This window comes from Anolis sagrei, chromosome 2 (assembly GCF_037176765.1).
Source record: "Anolis sagrei isolate rAnoSag1 chromosome 2, rAnoSag1.mat, whole genome shotgun sequence".
Taxonomy (NCBI): domain Eukaryota; kingdom Metazoa; phylum Chordata; class Lepidosauria; order Squamata; family Dactyloidae; genus Anolis; species Anolis sagrei.
Genome location: NC_090022.1, coordinates 235,854,530 through 235,880,186, shown reverse-complemented (window position 1 = coordinate 235,880,186; position 25,657 = coordinate 235,854,530). Strand labels below are relative to the sequence as shown.

Here is a 25,657-nt window from a genome sequence, read left to right as displayed (position 1 = left end):
AAGGACTTGGATGATATCTCTTTGAAATAGATGACCAAACATTCAGAAACGTGATATTTAGTATTAAAGGAAAATTTCAACTATTATGATATTTTCTGGAAGTCAAATAATGCCAAGGGTTTCTAAATGGTTGACCAACCAAACCCAAAGACTGCTCATCAATGGCTCCATCCTGAAAAAAGAAAACTAATGGGGTGCCACAGGGGTCTGTCCTGGTCCTAGTGCTATTCAATATATAAATGGCTTAGATGATGGAATAGAGGAATTGGAATCCATTGAGGGTACGATGTATGAGGGAGCTCTTCCCACAACACTTCCTGTCAATGCTCATCATGCTTCATTAGGGAAATGACTGAAACAGCCCAAAAAGGGGAATGGGAAAATGGTCAGAGATCATTTTCTGGATGCAGAAATTGGAATGCAACTGGAGAAAGCATCAAAAAGTATGTGGGATGGAAGCTGTCAAATTTGCCATGGTTGAATCGCTACAGTGATGTGAAGAGCATCCCTATCAAGAATTGACATTTCTGCCCCAAAGTCCTACTTCATGAGCCTAGCATATTTTTTTAATTAATAAATCATTCAAAATACTAAAATTTCACAATATCTTTTTTTTTCCTGTCTGTGCGGCTAGTTTTTTAAAGTTTCGGACCTGTGCAATGGAGATTACTGAAAATTGAAGGAAAGTCCAGTATCCCCAGAGCACAAAGTTCAGTGCCTTGGGCCTCCTATAGAGCAACAGGATCTGAGGAAGGGGAAAGCCCTGAAGGGAGGGGAAAACCCAGTATGTCTAGATTTTACCCCCCTCCCCCAACATTTTCTTTTTTTAAGAAAGTTGAATGGGCAGGAACTGCACTTACATGTGTGATAAATCTGAAAATGGATAATTTTGGGAGGAAATGCAAGAAAGAACAACATGTGATAAGGAATGACAAATGGAAGTATGTGCTTTGTAATGCTATAGGACTAAATGCCATGGTTTCAATGACTATCTCATAAAGTTTCAACCAATTCAACATAGTTTGTTTTGTTTTTTTAATAATTGATTTTTATTAAAGTTTTCCTTTTAACATCAAAAGAGTGGGAACAATCTCAGTGATAGTAAAGTGGGAAGATAGTTGAAGTGGGGGTTCGAAGTGGGGGCAGGTTGGGAAGAGATTGGGTAAAGGAAAGGGGAAAAAGGTGGGGAAGAAGGGGGAAGAGGGAAGGGTTAGAGAGTAGTAGATCTCTGGTAACTTCTGTTCGGTCCACATAGTTTGTGACAGCCACAAAAACAAAATTCCTGGAGTATAGCAACTACTTTCAAAGTAAGTACCACAAAATTAAACAAGAAATAATGTTTTCAAGCCAGGAACAGATTTTTTTTTTCAAATTTTGTTACATAGTGTTATTAATAATCAAAATGTTTTATCAAAGTTTATGACATTCCATGGAAACATACCATTAAATTAGTATGAATATTTCAGATGAATACAATAGTTGCTTGATATTTCATTATTCACTGTTCATAGATTATGCCTGACTGGGAATATCTTACTCCGGTGTTTGGATATAGAAGGTTTTCTCAGCTAAATTCTTATTTTATTTTTCAATTCTACAGTAATTCAAACCTGAGGAAGAGCCAGTCATTCTTAAAAACTATTTCATATGTTATACAGAAGATGTCCCTGAGCCTCCTTGTTTTGCCTGTGAACAGTCAGAACATATTTCGTATAATATCTGAAGGAGGCTTCCAAGGGAGACTTTGATGTGTGAATGTCTTGCTCCATTCCACAGAATTTTGCAGAGAACTCATCTTCTGCTTATACCCACCTCCTCTCAGTTTGCTATTGTTTTTCAGGTCTATTTTTCTTTTTGCAAAATAATCCACTCAGAAGGAATGACACAATGTTTTTCAATTGATGGTTAGAGCACTAGTCTGAAATACCTGAAGATTGAAAATAGCATAGGCACAAATGATGCAGTCACATGCATACAGGAATACATCGGCTAAACCTAAAGCAAACAAAACAAAACAAAAATTAAAGGGACTCCGTTTTTCTGTAACCATGTGAATTGTCCTTAACATAGCCATAGAGACAAAGACAGTCAAACTATTATAGTTGGTAGTCTCATTCTGCCCTCATGTGGCCAACATTGCAAAAGCACAATCAAGCAACAATTAGGTCAAAATAATGGAAAGTCAAAAGGAAAATTACACTTTTTTTTAACAGAGATACAAAAGAAATTTGGATAAGTTTGATGGGCTAGCAGAATTCAGAAGCACAACTTTTCCAATTTATCAGTAGTCTGTAAACACAATATAAAAACATTTAATTGATATCAGTTTTAAAAACCAAGCAAACTAAAATTGGATTTGGTTCTATTATCTGGCTAGAATAATTAAATGTTATTATAGATGCCCTGTATACCAAATGAGACAATAGGTGCTTGTAATTTATGAGACCATCTATACTGCAGAATTATAGCAGTTTGACACCACTTTAACTGCCATAGCTCCATCCTATGGTATTCTGGGATTTGTAGTTTGTTGTGAAACCAGAGCTCTCTGACCAAGAAGGGTAAACATCTTAGAATGACTACAAATCTTAGAATTCCATAGCATTGAGTTATAGCAGTTAATGCAGTGTCAAACCTCTATAATTCAGCAGTGTGGATATAGCCATTGTACCGATGCCACTCAAAGTGGGGCTTTGTGGACTAGTGCTAGTCTGTAGACCATTGGCTGCAGGTTTATAGTGAGTTTTCAGGAAAGAAAGAAGCAGTCATAACCAATGGAACAAAATATGGACCTAGTCCCTGGTAGATTAGGAGATAAAACATTAGTTTAAGAAACACCGGTCTACACACTGACCCGCTGCATCCATCTAGGATTTCAGATGAAGGTCTTTGCCTGACATACTGAAGACCCTAAAGAATATTTTTGTGGACCAAGAGTCCAGTCCACCACTGAATTATAGATACATGTAGTATAGAAACTAATAGCTTAAGCCCAAAATTCACAGTTGATTAATACCATTAAAACCAACCTAAAACTTTGTAAGGAACTATTTGCCAGTCTATGAGTGACAAAAAGTACACCAGAGCTTGCAGTTGCAACCTGCTATTAATAGCTTCAAAAATAGAGACTAACCCTCTATTCCTTGTCCTAGTATTGCATTACTAAGTAGAACATGATACCTGCAGGCTGACAGTTAGTCATTAGTCTGTAATCCCTTTAGTTTCATAATCAGGACTAAGTGAGAACAGAGCTAACTGTTTTGTCCCTCATCCCATATTTATTTGTACATAGGATGATAATAAAATTTGGGTTGTTTTATAAAGGTTTTGCTCAATTCTTTTCCCCTATGTACTTTGCATTAAGCATTCTTTGTTTTCTTCTTGGTCAAGGGGAGGTGAATATGGGCTTAACATTCCTACTGAAGCACATACCTGAGAAACCCTTGCCTGAGAAATGTTGAAAATAAGGAATATACATTTCCCTTAACAACTCAGTTGAACCTGTAAATGAAGTCTTTATAAGCAGATAATCACATATAAGAATATTTGTTGTATATCTCTCTATGAACATGCAGAAAGTGAAAATGAGACCAATCAGAATAATTTCCTTCCTGACTAAACATTAAACCAGTGTTTGTGTACAACACATGGAAGAAGTTGTGTCCTTCATTAATTTATAATAATATAATAATACTGTGTTTTTCAGTGTTTTATGAGTGGTGGTCACTCGTTGGCCTGATAGATGTATTATGTCCAAATGTGGTGTCAATTCATCCAGTGGTTAATCTCACAAACTAACATTACATTTTTATTTATATAGATGTGTGTGCGCGCGTGTGTGTGAATGTGTGTGTGTGTTTGTATGTGTATGTGTGTGTGTTTGTGTGTGTGTGTGTGTGTATCCCACAGCTTCCTCTCGTCATCTTCTTTATCAGAACTGAATTACATTTGAGGGACATTATCTCCTTAAGAAGATTTTTTTCCCCACGGCCAAATTGCAGATAAATACAGTGGTTCTTGTATTATGCACCACTCTTATTACTATGTTGAAAAACAGAACAGTGTTTTGAAAAAAGAAAGATGTGGGTTTATCTTTTCTCAGAAATGGAAGACATTTGAGGGAACAGTTCGTTCTGCTGAAAGAATCAAGGCCGTAGTCCTTCAGATTAATTATCAAAGAATTTAGCACAATGAAGATCCTCACAGGCCCTTTCTATACTGTTCTATATCCCAGGATCTGATCCCAGATTATCTATGTTAAACTGGATTATATGAGTCTACACTGCCAGGTTCTTTTAATGTCAGGAGTGACTTGAGAAACTGCAAGTAACTTCTGTTTTGAGAGAACTGGCCATCTGCAAGGATGTTACCCAGGGGACACCTGGATGTTTTTGATGTTTTACCAGCCTTGTGGGAGGCTTCTCTCATGTTCCCGCATGGGGAGCTTGATTGAGATGCAAAAGCGGCACACAACAATAAAAAAACAGTGCAGTTTTAAAATCCACAATATACAAATATTAAAACAGAATTGAAGAAACCAATCAAAACACTTAAAACAATCTAAAACTGTTTAAAACAATCAAATATCCTTCAGCACACTCCTGGCTTGCTCTGAAAAGCCTTCCTGAATAAAATTTTAGCCTGATTCAGCACACCGGCTACAAACATCTTCCAGATGTGAAACTTAAAGCTAGATTTCATACTATCCCATATTCTTGTCCAACACAAAATCTTAAACCCTGCCAGAGAACAAGAGATTGTTATTGGTAACTACAAGGAACTGGGAAAACAACCTCTGAGTATTCCTTAACTAAGAAAACTAGAAAATGTATGGGCTTGCCATAAGGTAATAAGTGATTTGAAGGTACCTACATAGAATAGTTTTCAAAGATATAACATTAATCTGTCCCAGCAGAAGAGACCAGAATGTAATAGAAAAAGGCAAATTCTGGACTTTGTCATAGGTCTTTAGAGTTGTAAAGCTGGTACAAGCCTTTCAAGAAGCTGGTCTGTTAGTATTGAAGTGTAACTGTGCTTAAATACCTGTGGCTTTAGTATCATACTCTGTTAGTACATAGAAAGATGTGGGTTAATAGCCATAAAAGCTCATGGTGAAATATGTAGTTTTAAGAATGCTACTAAGGGCCCTTCCACACAGACATATAACCCAGAATATCAAAGCATACAATTCGCAATATCCGATTTGAACTGAATTATCTCCGTCCACACTGCCATATAATCCAGTTCAATGTGGATTTTATACAGCTGTGTGGAAGGGGCCTACGTTATTTATCTCACCCTCCTCACCCCAGTTTCCATTTTATATGTTACATTAGGATACATTTTGTTAAGTTACGGCTGCTTCTCCTACAGTTTTCCAATATACTACCACTGTCCTTTAATGATTGGATAGGATACATCATATTCAAATAATAAAAAAACATCATTTTGTACTAATTCCAGTTCTCATACAAGTCTATTATCCCTTATACTGAATCCCAAAATCTAAAATGATCCCAGTTCCCTGTTTTGGAGCTAAAACATGCATGTGCCTTTGCTTTATTTGCAAGGTTGGAGAGAAACACACATGGCAGGAATCCATTCCTCCAGCCATTTCACAGATCCCCATGTCTCTGTCCAGCCGAACAAACAAACAGGAGTGCTACAGCTGCCACCTTGGAGGCAGAAGCAGGTGGTTGGCAGCCCTGCCACTGTCGAATTTGGCTACCAGTTACTACGTTGTCATCCGCAGAAGACTTTGGACGGGAAGGCATCAACTGGAATCCAGGATCTGCCGGTGGAAGCAGAACAAGAGAAGAGGGGGGGGGGGCTGTTTTTTGGCATGGGGCTTTCATCTGGACCAAGACCAGAGAAGGTTGCCAGCAGTTGCCATATCTCCCTCTACACCTGACTTTGGCTGAGGTGTTTTGGTAGAGAAGTAGCAGCAGCAGCTTCAGCACTTTTGCAGTTTAGCTGTGAACTCAGCAATGCCATCTCATTCCACCAATTTGTCTCCTCTCTGGAAGTGAAAGAGCCTGATCAATGCATGACTGGCAACGAGGGCTTATTGCTGCCATTTTGTATACTGAAATACCTGAACTGTATTCCAAAATTCAAAAAACGATAGAAATATGGAACACTTCTGGTCCCAAATATCTTGGAAAAGAGATCCTCCACCTGTATGAGAGAGGAAAATTTACAAAGCTCTTAGCAGGAAAGACATGAGAACATGAGCAGAGCAGAGTCTGGCCAAAGTAGTCTTTTACATGAAAGAGACAACTATTTGAAAGATGTAAGTTTCACAATAAACAGGGATCACATTTGTTTGGGGTTTTTGTTTGTTTGTTTGTTTGTTTGCTTTTCTTGGCTGCTTTAAAATCCCATTAGCCCCAGGGATATGTACAGAGATTATTTTCTTCAATAGAAAGATATTGTAGCCTGAAGCTAAGAGGACTTGCTCTCAAATCCTACATGCAGAAACCAGTTTCTACCTTCACCTGGCTCTCTTCTCATACTCTGAAGTTTCTTCCATTGCAGCTAGCCCTGCAGTAGTTCACCTCCAAAAAACCAGTGTCCAGTCTTTAAGAATCCTGATTGCTGAATAAATCTGGACTCTCATTCAAATATCACATCTAATCACTTGAATCTATGGCAATGGTTCTCAACCTGTAGTCCGTGGACCACCAGTGGTTCACAAGAACTAAAATATGATCCACGGCCTCACAGTTACTACACTGTTGCAACAAAAGTGACTGGTCTCGTGAAACCCTCTTATAGTGCCGAGGGTTATTAAATATGTTTTTGTTTTTGTTTTGTGGATGAACAGATGGTGACTATTGGATGGCATATATTCTGTATCAGAAACCAGAGCTGATGTGGTCTATCCAATGCAATTTTCTAAATCAACACCCCAAATAACCAAACTGAATCTAAAGCTGACCAAAAACTGATTCGTCACCCTTTTGGTACCAATGTTGGAGGGTGGTCCCTGGTCAACAAAAGTTGGGAGCAACTGATCTAAGGCAATCATTTTTGGCACAATTAAGCTCACCATTCATTTTCAAAGCAGGTGTAGCACACTTTTTTCTTACCGTGTTGCTAAATGCAATCTTTCCCCAGATGTACTTCACTATAGTTCCCATGATTCCCAACCACAATGGCTAAACACACAGAGTAAAACTTGACACTTGTTAACACCTGTTTCTCAAAGGCATCTGCAAGTATTATGACAAAATGTCACCCATTGGGAACTCTTGAGAACTAAAGCAGTAGAGGAACTATGAGTCTCCATTTTTTGTATCACCATCAAAACTACCTTGACAGACCACCTCACCAAACTAATTGGCCACTATGGCACTCAGGAAATGCCATGTGCTACTTACAGAGTTAGCTCTCTTGTATAGCTGTTTAGTTTCAGAGGAAACTACTGGAGCATCAACATGGAGAACACAGTAATAGGCTTTTAATGCAGTCCGACCTAACAGCTATAATTACTAGTTAACTAACAATCCTAAGAAACCTGATAAAATCAGCAACACTAAATTATCTTCTCATTTGATGAGGCTTGTTAAAGTGTTCCACAACAATTATGTTTTACAAGATTTCCCTGACCGTACCAATTTATTTGTTATCTTGCAGCAGCCAAGCATTCAGGATCCTGTGCTGTGATCAAGTGCTATACATTTCTTAGTCCAAATAACCAACAAAAAAAAAAAAAAAACAACTACTGACTCAATGCTTGCTTCACACAGAGTTTTAATTATATTATAGTTTTACTTATATTACCAACAGCTACAAATAATGGTATCCATGTATTTCCAGCTACAAGGGAAGATGAATGACATGATACCAAGTCCATGCCATCCTGGGAACCACATTTTTGAGAAGCATGATTGAGCACAGCTCTTCTCAGCCATCAGCAAAGAGCCTGTCTTCAGAAAAATCTATAATTTGGGGCTTAGAATCCAAGTTCCTATTGATTCACATTAAGTTGTTTAGGATGTTGATACTGTTAATTACCACCCCTTCTGTAAAAAAAGGGCACATCCACCAATTTCACAAGTGTTTTTTTGTGAATAAAGCAATGTATATGTATACAGCTCATACATGTATGTGTGTATATGGGAAGATGTCATTGGAATTCAGTGTTATACTCTAAAGTAGGGATGTCAAACTCAATTTCACCAAGGGCCATATCAGCCTTATAGTTGCCTTCAAAGGACCATTTGAAATTTTAAGATTTTATAAATGTAACTATGTTGCCTTGACACGGAAAGCCTCGTGGGCCACATAAAACCTGTGGCCCTTGTGTTTGGCACATGATCTAAAATAATGCAATGCAACAATCTCATTTTGTTGAAGCACGTCTGGATCCAGGAAAACAGAAGCTAAATATCATGTGTGTGTCACCTCAAATTCCAAGCAAGAACAAAAGGATAACAAGTATTATACAGTATGAAAGCTCTGTGAAAGAACCGATATGTTGCTGTGTGCCTTCAAGTTGTTTACAACTTACAATGGGCCTAAGACAAACCTATAATGGGGTTTGGTAGAGAAAGTTTTTTGAGGGGTTTGCCTTTGCCTGAGGGAGTATGACTTCTCCATGGTCACCGAGTTTCTATTACCAAAGAGATTTGTAGTTCAATACTGCAACCACCACACTATGCTAGCTCTCAAAGAAGTCATCTCAAAAAAAAAAAAAAAACCACAAAAAGGTGATTCAACATGCTTAGAACTTTATTGAACATGGATTGCACAAACTTTGTTATTCACCTCAACAAAGGTTCAGTGACTAAAGTTTATTGACAGTGGTTGGATTTTTCAAGGTAAGTGTTCAATTAACTGAAGAGATGGTTTAAAGTAACAGTCTCTCTTTCCCTTAGTTCTTAACCTGGAGGCCAACCCAGTTGTCGGCCACCAAGGACATGAAGGTGTACATGGTAGACAGACTGGCCGCCATCTGGACCTTCATTGATCACCATTCGGAAACCCCTGGCCAAGCCCAATTCAGCTGCACATTTCTTGCCAACAATCATTAAGTGTCCAAGAAGCTGAAAAAGTAAAGAAAAGAAAACACCATTCCAGTCATTAAGGCAAACATGCAAGGTTGGGGTGGCAAAAGCAAAGTTTGAGAAGTGCGCACAGAGAATCAGACTTCAGCCAATGGGAATTTCAATTAGTCAGCTCCCGAACTGATCTAAATAATGTGAAGAATTAAATCAAATGCAAGTAAAGAAAACCAGCATAGGACAAGTTGCATATCCATCCTTTCCTAAGCAGAGTTATTATTTTTTTCTAAACCCAGATCTATGAGCTTCAGTTTGATCCAGCAGATTCTATTGTTTTCATACTTCTACCACAACTGAAACATTCAGCTTCCTCTCAGCTCCAAACTCATTTACTTCTCAAATAAATCAAGAAAATTTTCAATTCACATTTAGGGCCAGATTTTTCAGAGATTCCTATTTCAGTTTTCAAGCATATGGCCTCTGTCTTCTTATTCAAACCATTAAGCTATTATCATGTATTTGTCAACAATGTTACATCCATGGTATTGTTTTCTTTTTTTTAAAAAGACATTATTTCCACTACAGAAGAGCCAGAGTCAAAGACACTTTTCAGAACACTCAAGCACTAGGAAAATGTATTCCATCCAAAATACTTTTCTTCTCTGCTTCATTCTTGAGGTTAGAATATAAACTTGAGCTTTACCAACCCATCTTGTTATTGTGAGGGAATATTAATAAGAATTTCAGCATTTGCCATCCTGTGATAACTTTGGGTAAGAGTTATAGAAATCTTGGGAAGTAACTTTGAAAAATTGCAATGGCCCTCCACATTTTCAAGATTAACTTTGGCAGATGTGATTGTTCATTGATTTGAATATGGTCTCTCTAGGAATCCCCAGGTCCTCCAGAAAAATGCTGTCCATAGTCACTTTGGAGGAGCTACAGATTCTTAGTGAGGCGTTCTCTCAGGTAAAAGGGAATAGTTATTTTTTTCATGTTTTTATCCATTTTTCCAGGGGTCTTGTGCCCCTAACCTCCACAAAAGTGGAGAGTTTTCTGGAGGTATAGTGACCATTCCATCCAACCAGAATCTATTCATTTACTTTATTTATATACCGCTTTTCTCAGCCCTCAGGCGCTCTATTGTTGTACCTTTTTTTAAAAAAAACAACAATATTTTGCATTCTTATTAGATCGCCACCATAATGTTATGACAGGGATGGGTGGTGTATTCGTGCCTAAGGCTGTGATAAATCACTTCTGGTTTTACAGCTACTGCTCCCATCCAGCAACTCTAAGCCGCATGGGACCTTTCCAGGCTCTAGGCCCTGTTCTTTAGAGATTCAGCACTGGGAGAGCCCCCATACAACTTGGTGCAGCTGTGGGAGAAGCTGGGCCTGTGTGAATGGATTGATTATGTGCTTCGGCTGCTACCAAAAACAGAACCAATTGCAGTTTACTCATTATCTAGCTATTTGTAAGGCTCTACTGATAATCTTTCTGACATTACAGTACTCATAATTGCATAGTTTTAACTCAGTCCTTCAAGAAACTAAGCAAACTTAGTTTCTTGAAGGCCCGTACCTATATTCCATCACTCAAAGATAAATCTAAATTGTTTTCAGGCACCTGCCATATGGTCCCACAAGCAAACAAATACAATCAGCCTTCTGCATTCACTAGGGTTAACAGCACAGGAACTCCTTAAAAGCAGAAAAACTGAATGGTCCCCCTTTTTTTCTTTTTTACTTGAGAGAACACTTCTCAAAGAAACTCTAATTACTCCAGTGCAGATATATGGTCATCTTCTGGGGGATCCTGACCACAGAGCTGCATTAAAGGACCTAGAGTTTCCTAGATAGACCCATATTAATAAAATCCTCATATGTTAAACCTGCAAATGTGGAGGACAGACTATGGGTCCTGATGAAAAAAGAGCAATCACTTGATATATAAACTCCTGTATGCAGTTATACAAAAAGAAATAAGTAGTCTTTTTCTGACTAGTTACTTTCAAAATTACTGATTATAAAACAGCCTATGCTTTATACTTTTTTCTGAGCCAGATATTTTTAATGGCCATGACATGTTCTGAAGATCATTTAAAACCAGTCCCATGTGCTTATGACAACTGCATTAATACCAAAAACACTTGGTGAAAGCTTTGATAAAGTAAAACAATTTATTTGATTTATGACACAGCTTTCCAGACCAAAACAGAATTATTGAACTAAGACTCCAAAAAACAAAAGTATTCCATTGAGGGAAGTCAGAGTGGGAAAAGCTAGTTTCTTACACATCACGCAGTTGTCATTTCATGGTAACTGATTTGATTTATGAGAGCACTGCTTATTACACAATGATATAACCTTGACTTATATTTAAGAAAATAAATTTATATTGTGAACTTGAGTCACGTAAAGATAAAACTAGATATCAAGTATAGCGAAAGATCTAATGGCTCACCATGTGCAATATGGAAATTATGAGAGTTACCAGTGTGAAAGTTATCATGGCTCCTGACCTATTTAACACAGATCAGTAAAATCCTCAGAATGGATTTAAGGTGATCAGGATGTTTCAAAGTGCATCCCAGGATAATTTCTAATCTGAAATTTGAAGTGATCCCTCAACTAAATACATACATGGAAATACTTATACAGTATTAGAATAACTTCATCACTTTTTACATTTACTTACAAATACAAGATGCGGGAAAGATCAAAAGGCAGACCAAGGCCACAGCTACACAGATCATTTAATGCAGTTTCACACCAATATTGAAGAAAGTGGTTTTGCTGTGCAGACAATGCATAAGAAATCCTGGAAACAGTTTGAGATTCAGATGGTAACTACACAAACTTGGTGAACATTAAATGCTTTCTTTTAAACACTTCTGTGGAAGTTTTTTCTCTGACTGCCACATTTTGAAGCTAGTGTCAAACCACATTAAATGCTCCAAAAGATTTGTTTAGCACTTTTCTGAAAATCGTTGAAAGAAATTGTTTGAATTTATTCTCATACTGAAAAGCTGAGCCTTGTTTAAATAATTAAAAGCCCCTCTAAAATACTTACAGCTTCATCAGAATCTTGTGCTTGAGAGAGCTGAGAAATAGGCTTCTTAGGAACCACTAAGAAATGTGTTGGAGCTTGTGGAGAAACATCATGGAACGCAAGGCACTGAGAAAAGGAGAAAAGTCACCACTTTAGTATGTCCTCCTGAATACCAAAAACAGAATTATTTTTTTTTAGTCCACCATCAGAAACAACCACATATGTTTGTGTACAAGATGACTTCAAGGGAGATTCTGGGGGCAAAATTATGAATTTTGATATGATCTGTGGATAAGTCAAGAATCAATCTATAGAGAGGAAAAACACCAAAGCCACCTTGGGACCAGATGCCTCTGGCTACTATCACTGCCATTTTCCCACGCAGGTATTCAAAAAAGGCAAAAAGTGGTACAATGGCAGAGAGAGTAGATGGGCTCAGTGCTGTTTTTAGATTTCCCTAGGACTAAGTTCTAGCCTTTTGTCATTGTATTCAGAGATCATTTCTTTTTTAAAATGAGAGTTAAGATACAGTATTTACATTGAACTGTAGTTGACCAACATTACTGGAGATTTTTTGACTAAAATTTCAAAGATTTATACATGAGTATATACAGGATGCATCTTATGACACAAGATATTTTTATACAGTATTTTTTTAATAATTCAGTGCACAAAACAAAATGTGTGTACAGTACAGCAAACCATTGGGGAAAAAAGCTGTCATTATCTAAGTCATTCATGTGGGCAGTTCAGGTTTTTAAATATTTTCGTTTCAGAACTCTGGAGAAGGGATATCGTACATTTTTCATGGGACTAAGCCCACTCAAACTCAAGTCAGACTACTTCTACAACCGGTATATAAAGGAATGCACACTCATTTCTACAAGGAGGAGGCTTCAGTATGCTAGCATACAGACAACCCATAAATCATTTCAAACTTAGAATAGAGACAGCAACGTAACTTCTTGGTTCCAGAAATGTTGTTGTTGTTCATTCGTTCAGACGTCTCCGACTCTTCGTGACCTCATGGACCAGCCCACGCCAGAGCTCCCCGTTGGCCGTCACCACCCCCAGCTCCTTCAAGGTCAGTCCAGTCACTTCAAGGATGCCATCCATCCATCTTGCCCTTGGTCGGCCCCTCATCCTTTTACCTTCCACTTTCCCCAGCATAATTGTCTTCCAGAAATACTACAGTCTATTTTGGGATCCAGTTTCTAGATTTCCACAGAGTACTTATGTCTTCCAGATGGCCAGAAAAAGAGAATTTTATTTTCATATAAATGTACACGGAGGCGGCCCTAGGTAATTTTCAACAGAGCCCCCCCCCCCCCCCAAACCAATCACTAATATATATTTTCTGTTCGTCGTGGGAGTTCTGTGTGCCATATTTGGTTCAATTCCATCATTGGTGGAGTTCAGAATGCTCTTTGATTGTAGGTGAACTCTACATCCCAGTAACTACAACTCGCATATGTCAAGATCTATTTTCCCCCAAGAGTGCCTCAAGAGTGCCCCTGGGCAAAATCAACTGTACTGCAAATGCTGACTTTGCGTAATGGGTTGAGCCGCCCCTGAATGTACAGTACCTCTCACAAGTTTATGATTTTGATTAAAGGGAAAGCATGATCAAATTATTATAAACATTAGAAATTACTAATTGCTTATTTGCCCCTAGTGGCGCAGTGGGTTAAAGTGCTGAGCTGCTGAACTTGCTGACCGAAAGGTCACAGGTTCGAATCCATGGAGAGGAGTGAGCTCCCACTATTAGGCCCAGCTTCTGCCAATCTTGGAAGGCCCGAGTTTGCCCATGCCTGCTATAAAGCATTCTTCTCCAGCCCCCCATTGAAGTGTAAGCAGACTCCGGGGCCTCCCTTTACCATCTCATCCTCGAAGATGATTTTGGCGGGGATCTCTTTGCGGATGATCTTCCCGAAGATGGTGTCTCCGCCCGGCTGCGCTACTTGCGCCTTGCTGATCTCGTCGGCCATCTTTCTCCGGGGCTGAGGGGACGCGCCTGCGCATTCGTGCCCGCAAAGAGTTTAACAGCGCGGGCCCCGCCCACCTCTCGGGCTTGACCAATGGCAAGCGAGCTCATAGGCGAATGAACGCATTCTGTGTGTCTTTCAGGTAACGAGCCGCCTTATTGGTCCGCTCTGCTGTCCGTCATCTCCTCCTCTCACTTATCATGCAATCAGGTTGCTGGACTGCAGAACAGGCAGGAGAATGTAAAGTGATGGCATATGCTATAGAATTAATGCACAACCTCTAAGGATGCTTGCCATCGATGCAGGCGAAACGTCAGGAGAGAATGCTTCTAGATCATGGCCATACAGCCCGAAAAACCTACAACAACCCAGTGATTCCAGCCATGAAAACCTTCGACAATACAGAATTAATACAACTTGACTTAACCGGCATATTGAACCATGGCAGTTTAAAATGGTATCAAACCGCGGTATTTATTACACTGAGTTACAATAAACTTTTACAGTAATACGGTATAAAGTAACAATAATTGGTATTTATAAATAAATTATAAACTAGACTGAGTAATATAAAATAGGCATATATCTATTTTAGGATTATTACGTTTCTTGTTAAGGTAAATACAATCCAACATTGAAAACTATACAGCAAATTCATAAAGAAACAATACGATGTGTATGCCTTCATCTGAACCAGTGGTTCCCAAGCTCTAGCCCTCCAGGGGTTTTGGACTTCAACTCCCAGAAGCCTCTGCTGCGTTGTCCAATGAGAAGGGATTCTGGGAAATGAAGTCCAGCAACCCGGAAGAACGCTGCTCTAAAGCATTGCCTTCCTCTACTCCACTCATGCAAACCTATCCCATTAACTCTTCGCATCCCAACCTGGTCTCCACTTCGTTTTATCGCTGTATAACTGGGACAGCAGACAGGGAAGGGTTAATGAGCCCTCGAAGTGGGGAGGAACTATGTGTAAGTTTCATTAGGAGGCGGGAATTCATTAGGAGGCGGGAATAGACGAAAGGAAAGCTCTGATTTGTGGTTGGTCTCTCGACGGCGTTTTCTATTGGTCCTTGCTGAACTCGTGTGCTGTCGTTCTATCATTACTAAGCTCTACATTCTAAATAGGCGGGAAGAGAAGGAAAGAACGCGCTGATTGGCCACCGGATGCCATGCGGCGTTTTCTATTGGTCCTTGCCGAAACCTGACAGAGGGAGTGGGCGTGGCTTAGCCTCTTGGAGCCAGCGTGGGCTTCTACTCTTTCTGATTGTTGCCATGAGAAAACGGGAGGTCAGCAGGGCATCTTGGGCCCAAGGTCGGGAGGGAGGGGGCTCATAACAAAACGCGGGTGGTAGAAATAGATAGAAGACGTCTGCGGTTTGTAGGTCTGGCTTTGGGTTGCTTTTGGCCCTCCAAATATTGTTGGTCTTCCAACTCCCCTCATCCCTATCCAGCATTTGTGGGGATGATGGGAGTTTCACTTCGAAGACATCCAAGGATGTGTTGTTGAAGGTTTTCATGGCTAGAATCACTGGGTTGCTGTGAGTTTTCCGGGCTGTATGGCCATGTTCCAGAAGCATGCTCTCCTGACGTTTCACCCACATCTATGGCAGGCATCCTCAGAGGTTGTGAGATCCGTTGGAAACTAGACAAGTGAGGTTTATATATCTGTGGAATATCCATGATGGGAGAAAGAACACTTATCTCCTTGAGACAAGTGTGAATGTGGCAAATGGCCACCTTGATTAGCATTTAATAGCCTTGTAGCTTCAAAGCCTGGCTGTTAGCTGCCTAGGGGATCCTTTGTTGGGAGGTGTTAGCTGGCCCTGATTTATTCTTGTCTGTAGATAGTTTGTAGGTTGTGTTTCTTCATCAGACCCACTAAGAAAATCCAACAAATGCTACGTTCAGTAAAGGACAAGATGGATCTTCTCCCCTCTGCAGGAGTCTACCGTATACCATGCAGCTGTGGACAAGTCGACATAGGGACCACCAAACGCATCATTGCCCAAACATGAATCAAGGAACATGAACGGCACTGCAGAGAAGTCAGCCATAGCAGAGCACCTGATGAACCAACCTGGGCACAACATATTATTTGAGAACACAGAAATGCTGGACCACTCCGACAGCTACCATGTCAGGCTATGCAGAGAAGCCATTGAAATCCACAAGCATGTGGACAGTTGGAACAGAAAGGAGGAAACCATGAAAATGAACAACATCTGGCTACCAGTATTAAACTCAGGACAGTAAATAAAGAGCAAGAATCAAAAGACAGGAATTCCAGACAAGAATCAATCAGGGACAGCTAACACCTCCCAACAAGCAATTCCCCCAGACAGGGTTTGAAGCTGCAAATCCATTAAATGTTAATCAAGGTGGCCAGTTGCAACATTCACACTTGCCTCGAGCAGACAAGAGTTCTTTCTCCCACCCTGGACATTCCACAGATACTTAAAACCCCACTTGCCTAGTTTCCCACAGACCTCACAACCTCTGAGCATGCCTGCCATAGATGCAGGAGAGAATGCTTCTGGAACATGACCATACAGCCCAGAAAACTCATAGCTACTCATCTCTGAGCAGCTTTGCCAGAGAAAATACTGTGAAGTTTATGAGGCTGCCATAAGTTGACAGGTGACTTAGTGTTCTTACATAGTTATACAGCTTTAAATACTTTATGTTCCCTTTCTTCAACTTCCTGCCTGTTTGGGGAGTAAAATATCTGGGATACTGAGTTTCTGGGATACTGAGTTTTGCAAAAATGCAAGTGGGATAACAATGTAAATTTCTTGCAAATGTAAATGTTCTCTTGCATTGATAGGTCTTGAAACTTTTCAAGTCTTTGCACAGAACAAGGCAAGAAGTTTTCAAAAATGACTCCAGAGCCTTAGAAGGTAAATAATCCTAGGCTTTGTTGTTTTCTTGTTAAAATGACATTTTTAGTGGGGTGCAAGCTACTGAGGGCAATAGATTGACCTAACTAGTATCTATCATATGAGAGATGGAGATCTGTGAGACCAGTATCCACAATCCAGAGCCTGCATGCAGCCAAAGCATTAATCTTTCTCCAGTCCTCATCTAAAAAACTGTGTCTTTAACAGTATTCTGCAAAACTACATGGTTATATTTTGCTGAGTGAGAGAGAGATAGTATATTAACTCTTAGGGCAGTGAGTGAGGCAAAATGAATGTTTGTTGTATATATGTTGTTCTCCACCCGGAGTCCCATATGGGGTAAGAAGGGCAGAATATAAATGTTTTAAATAAATAATTTGTATATATATACACACACACACCAAGCATGGGCAAACTTGGGCCCTCCAGGTATTTTGGATTTCAACTCCCACCATTCCTAACAGCTTCAGGGCCTTTCCTCCCCCCCCCCCCCCTCAGGAAGGGGCCTGAGGCTGTTAGGAATGGTGGGAAAGTCCAAAACACCTAGAAGGCCCAAATTTTCCCATGCCTAATACAGGGTGAGGCAGCATAACTTCCTTTTTTCAAAACTTAATAAAACCCATTGTATGAATCAGATTTTTTTAATAATGTAGGCGCATACCTAAAGTTTTGTTTTACGTAGTTTTGAAGATCAAATTAAGTAGGTGACGTCCCCCATTCTCCATACACTGAGTAAACTGATTTCTGGCATTTGTCATGACTTGCCAGCATAGCAAGCGTTATGTTGGCAATTTATTCCTGGATGTTGGTCTTCAAATCTTGTAGGATCCTTGGACAGTTCACAGAAACACGGGATTTCAAAAAAACCCATAGAAAAAAATCACAAGGGGCCAAATCTGGAGAGCGGGCCGGCCACTCCAAATCCGCTCGAAAAGTAGGCCTCAATGGTAAAAGCACACTCCTTACTGTTCCAATGCATGATGGCGACTGAACTGTGTCAGGACAAAACTTTATACTCCCGCCTTTCAAACAAGACCACTAGCGCTCCGTTATGTCTTCAACCGACTGAATGGCGCAATTTTAAAAAAGGAAGTTATGCTGCCTCACCCTGTATATACATTCAAGTAGCTGGTTCTCTGCTGTAACTTCATTCACTTGCAATATAATAACATGGATATTTAGCTTTCTAATTCCTGATGTGAATTGTATTGTAAACTTAAGCAGAAGGGAGACATTCCTTTCCATTTAAGTTGGGTTACATCATGATTTGAAGGCACTCTAAATCCTTCAGTATGATATATACAACTATGTTTCTGGAGGGCGGGAGCAATTAGTGTCACTTTCACTGGTGTGGAGCTGTATTCCTTTGAAATGTTGCCCAAAGCTCTGTTTAGAACTATCACACAAACTTTTATTTCAGTTGTTGTTAAGACAGAAAACTGTTTTTTTCTGATGCCTAATACATTTTTGTTCTTTTTTATTATCTTTTAAAATGGGATTTACTAGAATGTTCTTTAACTGATTCATACTCTAGTACCTTTGATTTATGTGACTAAGGTGAGCTTATAACAGAGGATAGGAGAATATCACTTACCCAGTGTAACCCAGTGGATTTTTATGGCCAATCAGGGCATAAATAAATGTCTTTTAAATTTAGATATTTTGTGCTACTATAGTGCCTGGTATCTAGTGCTGCTCAGAAGGAAGTTCTGCTTGGGTTTGTTCCTGTGCAGCACTGAGGTAATTGAGCTAAGAGAATGGTATTGTGTTGTGAAATCTGTTGTTGGGTGTAAACCTGAACACTGTGAAGAGCAGAGTTCTGAATTTCTAGAAATAAATCATGGCAGCTTCCACTGCTGAATGAAACATGTAGAATAATCAGAGGATGTCTCAAACTTACATCTGTTGACAAAATCTACAAGCTAGCTAGCATTGCACTCCCCTCCTCAATGTGTGACAGGAAGTTGCTGCTAACTGTGAGAGAAATAAGGTTGAACACTGTGAAAGCCATTCACTGCATGGCTATCAGCCTCATCCCAGTAGACTCAAATCAAGGAAAGGTTCATGAGATTCACCACTCCTCTTAACATTCCCTCAGCAACTGCAAAAGTATCCCTGTGGGCAGCTAAACTAGGAAATCCCAAATGGATGGCCCCCACGAGGGTCTGCAAACCAAGAACGTGCAACTTGAAAGTCCCTGAACATATTCAGAAGTGATGTTGGGAGATAAAAAGACAACCTGGCAAAATGGCACTACCTAGAAGAATCCTCCATCTTGTGTGCGACTGTGGAGCAGAACAAACAACTTTGCATCTGTATACTTGACCACGATGACCTGCCTCATGCACAAAGGAAGAATTGTTTGAGGCTACAGACAATGCGGTTGCTGTTACCCCTTTTTGGTCTAAAATTATTTAGCCACTTGTGCTTCCTCTACTTTATCAGTTTTATACTTATTTATGCAAAGCTTTTGACATGAAATTTAGAAAAATCCACTTCTGTGAAACACTTTTCTAGCTCCTCAGCCCAGCATGAGCTGAGTGTTGGACTATGGTTCCGGAGTCCAGAGTTCAAATTCCTATTCATCTACCGCAGTGTTTATCACAATATTAACATTGCAAAAGAGATGTAAATGGATCCTCTGGCTTTTTCTCTAAAAAGAGGTAGATTCTATTAAATAACTGTTAAACCCATACTGGAAGTTTGTATCTGTATTATAACATTGCAATGTTAGCAAAGCAGGAAGTAAATAAATAAATAAATAAATATTATTGTCTATACATTATGTTTCCAAGTTGAATAATAGAATTATGATCATAAACTATTAATCTGCATCTGGGCTGTCTCCAATTCTGAAGTCACAATTCCTTCGCCTACGGAAAAGCTTTAATAGGAATCCCACTGGGTGACCTTGGACTAGGCACATTCTCTCAGCCTCAAAAGAAATCAAAGGCAAAACCTCTCTGAACAAATCTTGCCAAGAAAACCCCATGATAGGTTCACTGTAAGGCAGAAACAACTTTATAACACACAACAGCAGCAACCTCAGTGCTTGCAAATATGGTTGTGGCAATAGAAATACGGCAGTCCAAATTTTTTTTTAACCCTATACTACTACTCCTCCCCCTCCCCTCCACTTTTAAGAGCAGTGTGGTGCAGTGGCCTGAGTTCAAATCCCTGCTCAATTATGGAAAATCACTGGGAGAGTCACACACTCTCAGCCCAAAAGAAACTCCCAGGGAAAGGTCTCCATAGGTTGGAATCAACCCCAAGGGAACAAATTGAAATTAAGCAATTTAGAACGTTTTGCGGATAGTGAGATCCGGTCAGCAGGTAGCGAAACTCAATGTGTGGTTAACTACATCTGATAAGCGCATAATGAGACCAAGCAGTGAGCCGCTGAGAGTCTGCGAGACTAGATGCTAAAACCCAATGTCCCCCAATCAAAGAAATTGTCCTCAACTCAGTTGCCACCGAGGTATTTATTCGATCTGACCAGAAAGGATGACAGCCAGTGGTAAGCCACTCAAAGACACTGAGTTCCTTTGAGGAGAAAGGGTGGGTTATAAATGAAGTCTTATTATATGATTATAATTGTGATTTGTGTTGTTGGAATTTCTTTTTAGTGATTGACTGTAGTAATCTGCTACAGATTTGCATCTTGTTTGGCCAACCTAAATGCTAAATATAAATTTATCTTTCTCCTCTATTTCTCCCCTTTTATTCAGCTGGAAGACATAAAATTAATGAAGAATTCAAAAAAAGTAAAAATGAGACTTCTACTGAAAGGATAGCTGAGGTACGTTCATAAGACTCTCCTGTGCCATTGAGGCCTGATCTGAACTTCAAACATAAACTGGTTTAACTATCATGGGGCAACTCTTGCTTTCTCTCTACAAATGTTTGGGAATTGAGAGGAAGCCAGGGTTATCTAGCAACAAGGCGATTTCTCACTGGTGTAAGGATGCGAAAGTTTTGGAGGGTAGACACAGTTGTTAATCCCATTTTTATTTTGCAGTCAGTCTTCTTTACAAACTCCTAACCACTTGAGCTCTGAAAATGAATTGCATGTATTAATCAGAATGAGAATAAAATTGATACTAAGGAAAGAAAATTATATACCTAAAGGTCGTTGTGACTATTGAAGAGAATGATAGAAAAGGAGCAACCACTAAAATAGGTTGGTATTTGAGAGATTCTACTGCATAAAAAAAGATTGAACAGGAACAGGCCCATTTTGTTTTATCTGGGATTAATATTGTGGTTTCCAGTCAAAGGAGCAGTCAGAATATCACTTCACAGTTCAAAAAAAAATCAATATTGTGCCTTTTGATGTGCACAGTGTACCTTGTACTCCTTTCAGTCCTGGAAATAACTTGCTTTGCATGATTCAAAAGCAGAACGTACTGCGGTACTCTTAAGAAAACTGGTATTTCCTTTGCTTGATAATTATGCAGTACGTTTTAAGACTACTTATGTACCATTCAATCAGATCTATCTTTTCTCTTCACAGCTTTTAAAAATTGGTTCAGATGTAGAAGTTATACTAAGAACATCTGTTCTTCAAGGCGTTCATACAGATGACAACAAATTGTGTAAGCAGAAAATCTCTCCTTTGGAAGATATAAGATGTTAAAGCAGACATGTAGCACTGACTATAGTGAGCTTTATATAGTAAGCTTTGTATGCATACATTTTGTATGTAATTCATTTTATTGCATTGCATTGCAATTTGGTTTCTTTTACATAAGTTAGTCTGAAATGGGAGAGGCACAATGAACTATTGAAGACGTTAAATGCTTATTTTGCAGTGACATGATAGATTCAAAATAACAGAAAGAAGAGCAATGAAATACTATTTTTGTATCCTGGGTTGCTGTGAGTTTTCCAGGCTGTATGGCCACATCCCAGAAGCATTTTCTCCTGAAACAGGCCATTCAATGCTAATCAGGTGGCCAATTCCAATATTCACGCTTGCCTCAAACAAACAAGTTCTTTTTCCCACCATACAGCCCAGAAAACTAACAGCAATCCAGTGATTCTGGCCGTGAAAGCCTTCGACAACACATTTTTGCATCCTGTTTCTCCCGAAACCTGTCCATGGACCCCATACTTGAATACCATGTTAAGAAGCCCTGTGCTATATAATTCAGATACCACTTTATACTATGTTGGGACAATAAATGCCACATGCCATTTTTTTCAGTGAACTGTGACATATTATGGTTGTCGGCAGGTCCGTTCCATTCAATAATGGAGTTGAGGACATTGGAATCTCACTTTAGTTGAGAAAATTCCCTGTGACTAACCTTCAAGTAGATTCATAAAACACTCCATAGCTCACTAAGTGCAAGGTGATTTTTAACTGAATTGACCCCCTGATGCAAAAGATTTAAACCACTGAACGACATTGTGTTGTTGAAGACTTTCATGGCCAGAATCACTGGGTTGCTGTGAGTTTTCTGGGCTGTATTGCCATGTTCCAGAAGCATTCATTCACCCACATCTTTTGCAGGCATCCTCAGAGGTTTAGAGGTCTGTTGGAAACTAGGCAAATGAGGAATGGCCAGGATGAGAGAAAGAACTCTTGTCTGCTTGAGGCAAGTGTGAAATCTGCAAACGTGGACAATTTCAACAGAAAGGAAAAAACCATGAAAATGAACAAAATCTGGCTACCAGTATTTTAAAAAAAACTCCAAAATCAGGACAGTAAATAAAGAACAACACTCAAACAAGGGAATTACAGACATGAAACAATCAGAGCCAGCTAACACCTCCCAACGAAGGATTCCCCCAGGCAGGAATCAGCGAAACTTTGAAGCTACATGGCCATTAAATGCTAATCAAGCTGGCCAATTACAACATGCACATTTGCCTCAAACACACTTGCCTCAAACAGACAAGAGTTCTTTCTCCCACCATGGACGTTCCACAGATATGTAAACCTCACTTGCCTAGTTTCCAACGGATCTCATAACCTCTGAGGATGCCTGCCATAGATGTGGGTGAAACGTCAGGAGAGAATGCTTCTGGAACATGGCCATACAGCCCGGAAAACTCGCAGCAACCCAATGATTCGAGTCATGAAAGCCTTCAACAACACTTTGCTATTGTTGCTTGCATAGAGGGACCTGGGTAGATGTTCTTTATATCAACTGCTACGTGACTCTTTTCTAACCAATACTCCCAAGAGTTGAGCCTGAGGCCAGCTCCAGGCAAAGTATGTGTTGTACCACTACACTATGGTCCTTTCTCCTGCTATCTAGAGCTTAACAGAGATTTCTGGGCCTTTTGATTTGTGCACACTGCCCTCCTGCCCCCATTACAGAGCGGGCTTATGCTAGGATTTTAGCCTTTGTCTCTAGGCTTTTAGATAGGGCTACTTAAACTAATCTGACAGCCTTGAGGAGCATAGCTCTCAAGTGGGTGCTTAATGTGCCATATGGCCACAACTCCGAAAAAGTCAAGGACTGATAAAGAACTGTTCTGTTAAACTCCAGCTGGATGGCCTTGTTCTTTTTTTCCCTTTTAAAGAAAATCTATAAAGTAAGCAAGGAAGTAAATAACACTATACACACCTATATTTTTCCATGTTTTTTTTTTTTATTTTGAAAGTGGAAAATGATGGAGTGCCTCCATAGCAGTGGCTTGTTAAAGTCTCCTTGCTAGTTACAATAGATGGTTCATCCCAAATACATGCTGAGCATCCCTTGTCTGGAATTCCGAAATCCAAAATACTCTAAAATCCCAATTTTTCCACATGGATGGCTGAGATAGTGACACCTTTGCTTTCTGATGATTCATTGTACACAAACTTTGGTCAGTGCCCAAAATTATTAAAAATATAGCATATAAAAGTAACTTCAGTCTACGTCAGGCATGGGCAAACTTTGGCCCTCCAGGTGTTTTGGACTTCAAGTCCCATAATTCCGGCTGTTAGGAATGGTGGGAGTTGAAGTCCAAAACACCTGGAGGGTCAAAGTTTGCCCATGCCTAATCTACGTGTATAAGGTGTATATGAAACAGACATGAATTTTGTGTTTAGACTTGGGTCCAAGTTCCAAGATATCTCATTATGTATGTATATGGAAATATAGTTATTCTAAAATCTGAACACAACTGAAATCCAATACACTTCTGGTCCCAAGCATTTTTGATAAGGCATACTCAGCTTGTACTACAAATGAAAAGATGTTGTACAGGTATCTCTCTTTCCTGTCTTAATGGATTTTCCATGGGTAAAAAAACAAGAGACTAACACAGGAGTTAGGAATTGGAATATATTGTGATCTACCATATGATTCTGTAAATGACACATTATCAGGTGATTGTGCATTAAAGGCCTTATTTGGAAGTATCCATTATTACTGTAAGAAATGGATTGTTGTTTCTAGTTGACAGGACATAAAGCATTGTAAGATAATACAGGACTAATTGAGATTAGCAAAAAGAATATTTCTGTTAGTTCTTCAAGCTCCTTTATGACCCAGGCTGATGAAAAAGTGATTGATCTGTCTTTGTAAAAGTCTAACAGGTCACATTTTCTCTTCTAGTGCTGATAGCAAGAAAAGACTTGCTGCTAGAAAACGTCCCTTTCTCTGAAAAGCCAAAGCAAAAGACATGAGTCGGAAGGAATAAACGTTTGTGTTACTAATCCTGCTTTGTGACTTCCTTTCCCCCCTCCCTTTCAGATTAGGATTTAATTTCAGTAATATCTTTCCTGTAAGTCCGTAACAGCAAATATTTCTTATGTTTGTGTTTGCATTAAAAACAGAAAGTATTGGTTTTTGCATACAGGAAATTATCTCAATTCTACTGTTTACTAGTTCAGAAGAAAATACTATATATTGAATATTATTGTCAAGCCTTTCTACTTTGTCCAGAAGTGAAAACTTTGTTTAAAATGTTTGCTTTTTAAAAACAATTATGAAATGGTAACATGAAAATTCCCTTTCTGAGGATGCTTGCCATAGATGCAGGCAAAACATCAGGAGAGAATGCCTCTAGAACATGGCCATATGGCTCGAAAAAACCTACAACAACCCAGTGATTCCGGCCATAAAAGCCTTCGACAATTCTCTTTCTCATCATAATTTTAATATATAATTATTCATCTATAAAAGAGAGAGTCCAAGGTCACATCATATGTTTGAAAGATTATTTGATGCCTTTATGTTGAATGAAGAGCCCCCGATGGCGCAGCGGGTTACCCCGCTCAGTTGCCAAACTTGCTTACTGTAAGGTTAGCAGTTCGAATCTGGAGAGTGGGGCAAGATCCCATTGTTAGCCCCAGCTTCTGCCAACCTAGCAGCTCGAAAACATGCAAATGTGACTATATCAATAGGTACCACTTCGACAGGAAGGTAATGGCGTGCCATGAAATCATGTTGGCCACATGACCTTGGAGGTGTCTATGGACAACGCCAGCTCGTCAGCTTAGAAATTGGCATGAGCACCAACCCCCAGAGTCGGACATTACTAGACTTAATGTCAAGGGAAAACTTTAACCTTTACCTTATGCTTGAATAAAGAAGTATTGGCAGGAGTTTTTAGTAAAGTCTCACTTAACCAACAAAAACGGGCCGGCAGAATGTTGGCTAAGCGAAAATGTTGGATTATAAGGGGGGGATTAAGGAAAAGCCTATTAAACATCAAATTACATTATAATTTTACAAATTAAGCACAAAAACACACAACAACAACAACAAACTGA

The 25,657-nt window shown here is 39.4% G+C and overlaps 2 protein-coding genes across 2 annotated transcripts; one reads left to right on the top strand and one right to left on the bottom strand.

The window, feature by feature from the left end:
- Positions 1-8,715: 8,715 nt before the first annotated feature.
- Positions 8,716-14,090, bottom strand: HINT1 (histidine triad nucleotide binding protein 1). The gene is made up of 3 exons (XM_060762012.2): positions 13,940-14,090; positions 12,084-12,188; positions 8,716-9,050 (listed from the first exon to the last, which is right to left on the bottom strand). The coding sequence occupies exons 1-3, from the start codon at positions 14,048-14,050 to the stop codon at positions 8,886-8,888; spliced, it is 381 nt and encodes a 126-aa protein (XP_060617995.1). The 5' UTR covers positions 14,051-14,090; the 3' UTR covers positions 8,716-8,885.
- Positions 14,091-15,248: 1,158 nt separating this feature from the next.
- On the top strand, positions 15,249-24,598 carry LYRM7 (LYR motif containing 7). Its single transcript, XM_060762013.2, has 5 exons — positions 15,249-15,334; positions 16,872-16,944; positions 20,673-20,743; positions 21,458-21,539; positions 24,498-24,598. The coding sequence occupies exons 1-5, from the start codon at positions 15,320-15,322 to the stop codon at positions 24,566-24,568; spliced, it is 312 nt and encodes a 103-aa protein (XP_060617996.1). The 5' UTR covers positions 15,249-15,319; the 3' UTR covers positions 24,569-24,598.
- The last annotated feature ends 1,059 nt before the right edge of the window (positions 24,599-25,657 follow it).